The following is a 2,644-nucleotide window of genomic DNA, read 5'->3' as shown; positions in this document are numbered from 1 at the left end:
GGTTGTTGCGAGGATCAATGAGGTGTACCCAGCACAGAGCAATTGCTCGCCACCTGGAAGCTGTTGTAATTAGCCCGCTAATTAGTCTCCAGGCTGTGGCTGTGCACCTGCAGCTCATTCTTCAGCACAGGACACAGCCCACCCGGGCTGGGCTTGTTTTATTAAGGATGACGGGAAAGTGCTGCAAGTTTGCCGCTGGTAAATACTAGCTGGAAGCCTCCACACGCTCGGCCTGGCCTGGGAACTAGAGGCTCAAGACCTGTGCCTGCTGGAAAGGAGTCCTGGAGGGGGGCTGGCGGTTATGGGTTGTCCTCACTGGGTGATAAATGAGAAGAAGGGGTGTATGAGGCTGGTGGGGGAGGGCCCCCTTATTACCATGAACTGAGATTTACTCCGTCCCGCCTGGAGGTTGGGGAATGACGGACATGGTTTCTTTGGAGCCCAGGAAACAGTAGTAGGGCCCTGACCAACAGGTCCCTCCCACCCTGGGGCTGAGGGGGCCTTTGTCCATCTTTTTTTCAGGTGACAGTGACATGGCCGAGCCCCACGCTTTCCCACTGGAACCCCTCCCTGCGCCTTCAGGTGCCCTGATGGGTCATCCCCAGCCTGGCCCTCAAAGCTTGGCCGAGGGCTTCCTGGAAGAGGAGCGGCGCCTCAATGATGAGCTGAAGCAAATGCAGTTTTCAGAGCCCGTGGGCATCATCTACAACCCCGTGGAGTATGCATGGGCGCCTCACCACGCCTACGTGACACGCTACTGCCAGGGCCCCAAGGAAGTGCTCTTCCTGGGCATGAACCCGGGACCCTTTGGCATGGCCCAGACTGGGGTAAGGTCTCGGCTCCCCCGTTGGCTGGGGCGGGAGAGTCCAGAGTGGGTGCCTGACTGCTGTGCTGTGGAGGAGGAGCCTGTGCATGACGGGGCCGAGTGGGGGGCCCCTGTCCTCTCCCGATCCACGCGCTGGCTCCTGTGGTCTCAGACGCGCCCGGCCTCACTGCTCTAGTTAACCAAGCACATTAATGGCAGTTCCGCTTCCCCTGTGAGCTGCTCGCTAATTGCTTCTGCAAGCCCGTCCTTCCGCCAGCCCATCCTTACCTCACCTGGCCGGATCTCCCCTCTCTGCAGTGTGGTCAGGGTCAGGAGAGGGACCAGGGCTGCCGGCGGACCAGGGTTAGGGGGGACTGCTTGATGGACAGGTGTGGAGAGACACAGGCATCCAGGCAGTCTGGGTTTTTCTGAGCAGAGGGCAGGCTCAGAGTGGAGCCGGGCTCCAGGCCTGCCTGCTGTTCAGACCTCTGGATGAGTGACTACCCCTCAGCGGGGGTGCTTGGCAGCTGGGGGAAGGGAAGAGGCTTCAGGGCAGAGGCTCAATCGCTTTTATTGACCCCAGCTGGGTGATGAAAGATGATCAATGCTGATCGATGAAAATGACAGCCTGAGGCCTGAGACCACGAGGGCACCCAGAGAGCAGTGGTCAGCCCTGTCCTGTGCCTCCGCTGACCTTGGCTGCCTTTCAGGCTCACGCATCTGTCCCCAGTAGGACCCTCATCCCCTGTGTAGGTGTTCCCTGGGGGATAGTGGGGGGGTGAGCAAATGGGGGGGTTGGGGGGGCAGGCCCGAGGCTCATGGAGGGTGGCCGGGGGCGTGTTGGCCCAGAGCCTAGGCGGCAGGTCTCCAGATTGAAGCCCTCAAGCCTCTCTTCTTCCCTGCAGGTGCCCTTTGGGGAAGTGAATGTCGTCCGGGACTGGTTGGGCATTGGGGGTCCAGTGATGACCCCTTCCCAAGAGCACCCTAAGCGACCAGTGCTGGGACTCGAGTGCCCACAGTCAGAGGTGAGCGGTGCCCGATTCTGGGGCTTTTTCCGGAACCTGTGTGGCCAGCCCGAGGTCTTCTTCCGCCACTGTTTTGTCCACAACCTGTGTCCCTTGCTCTTCCTGGCCGCCAGCGGACGCAACATCACCCCTGCTGAGCTGCCTGCCAAGCAGCGGGATCAGCTTCTCGGGGCCTGTGACGTGGCCCTCTGCCGGCAGGTGCAGCTGCTGGGCGTGCGGCTGGTGGTGGGAGTGGGGCGGCTGGCGGAGCAGCGGGCGCGGCGGGCCCTGGCGGGGCTGATGCCAGAGGTCCAGGTGGAAGGGCTGCTGCACCCCTCCCCTCGGAGCCCCCAGGCCAACAGGGGCTGGGAGGCCGTGGCCAAGGAGAGGCTGAACGAGTTGGGACTGCTGCCGCTGCTGACAGAGTGAGCCCCCGGGCCTGGTGGAGGACACGCCGGACTCCCGGGTTATTCTTGGTGCGCAGCTCTACGTGCCTTCCTGGACTGGAGCAACAGGGGCCGCGTGGCCGTTCTCATACTACTGCTTACCGCCCCAGGTCCTGCCTTCTCCCCTGCCTCTGTGGTCCTGTGGCGCCTGACTCCACGGAGCGTCGGCCCTGCAAGCTGCTCTACCTCACCGTCCCCTTGGGAGCCTCTGTTCAGCAGAGAGTGACTTCTCATATTCGCTGTTTTAGAGAAAAGAGCCTGTCAGGCTCCTCAGCCATGTTCACAGAACAGCTTCCTTCAGCTGATCTTTCCTCACAGGGACCAGGATAAAAATGGGGCGTGAATGTGACGCTGGAACGTCTGTCGGGAGACTGAGGCTGGATCGGAGG

General features: G+C 61.8%; 1 protein-coding gene across 1 annotated transcript; it reads left to right on the top strand.

The window, feature by feature from the left end:
- Window positions 1-533: 533 nt before the first annotated feature.
- Window positions 534-2,238, top strand: SMUG1 (single-strand-selective monofunctional uracil-DNA glycosylase 1; the record flags this gene model as incomplete). Its single annotated transcript, XM_084255856.1, has 2 exons — window positions 534-827; window positions 1,711-2,238. 2 exons carry the CDS (start codon window positions 534-536, stop codon window positions 2,236-2,238), a joined length of 822 nt encoding a protein of 273 aa, XP_084111982.1.
- Window positions 2,239-2,644: the final 406 nt, after the last annotated feature.

This window comes from Talpa europaea, assembly GCF_964194135.1.
Source record: "Talpa europaea genome assembly, chromosome: 15".
NCBI lineage: Eukaryota > Metazoa > Chordata > Mammalia > Eulipotyphla > Talpidae > Talpa > Talpa europaea.
The sequence above is the reverse complement of the archived record's forward strand: the minus strand, read 5'-3'. Positions and strand labels throughout refer to the sequence as shown.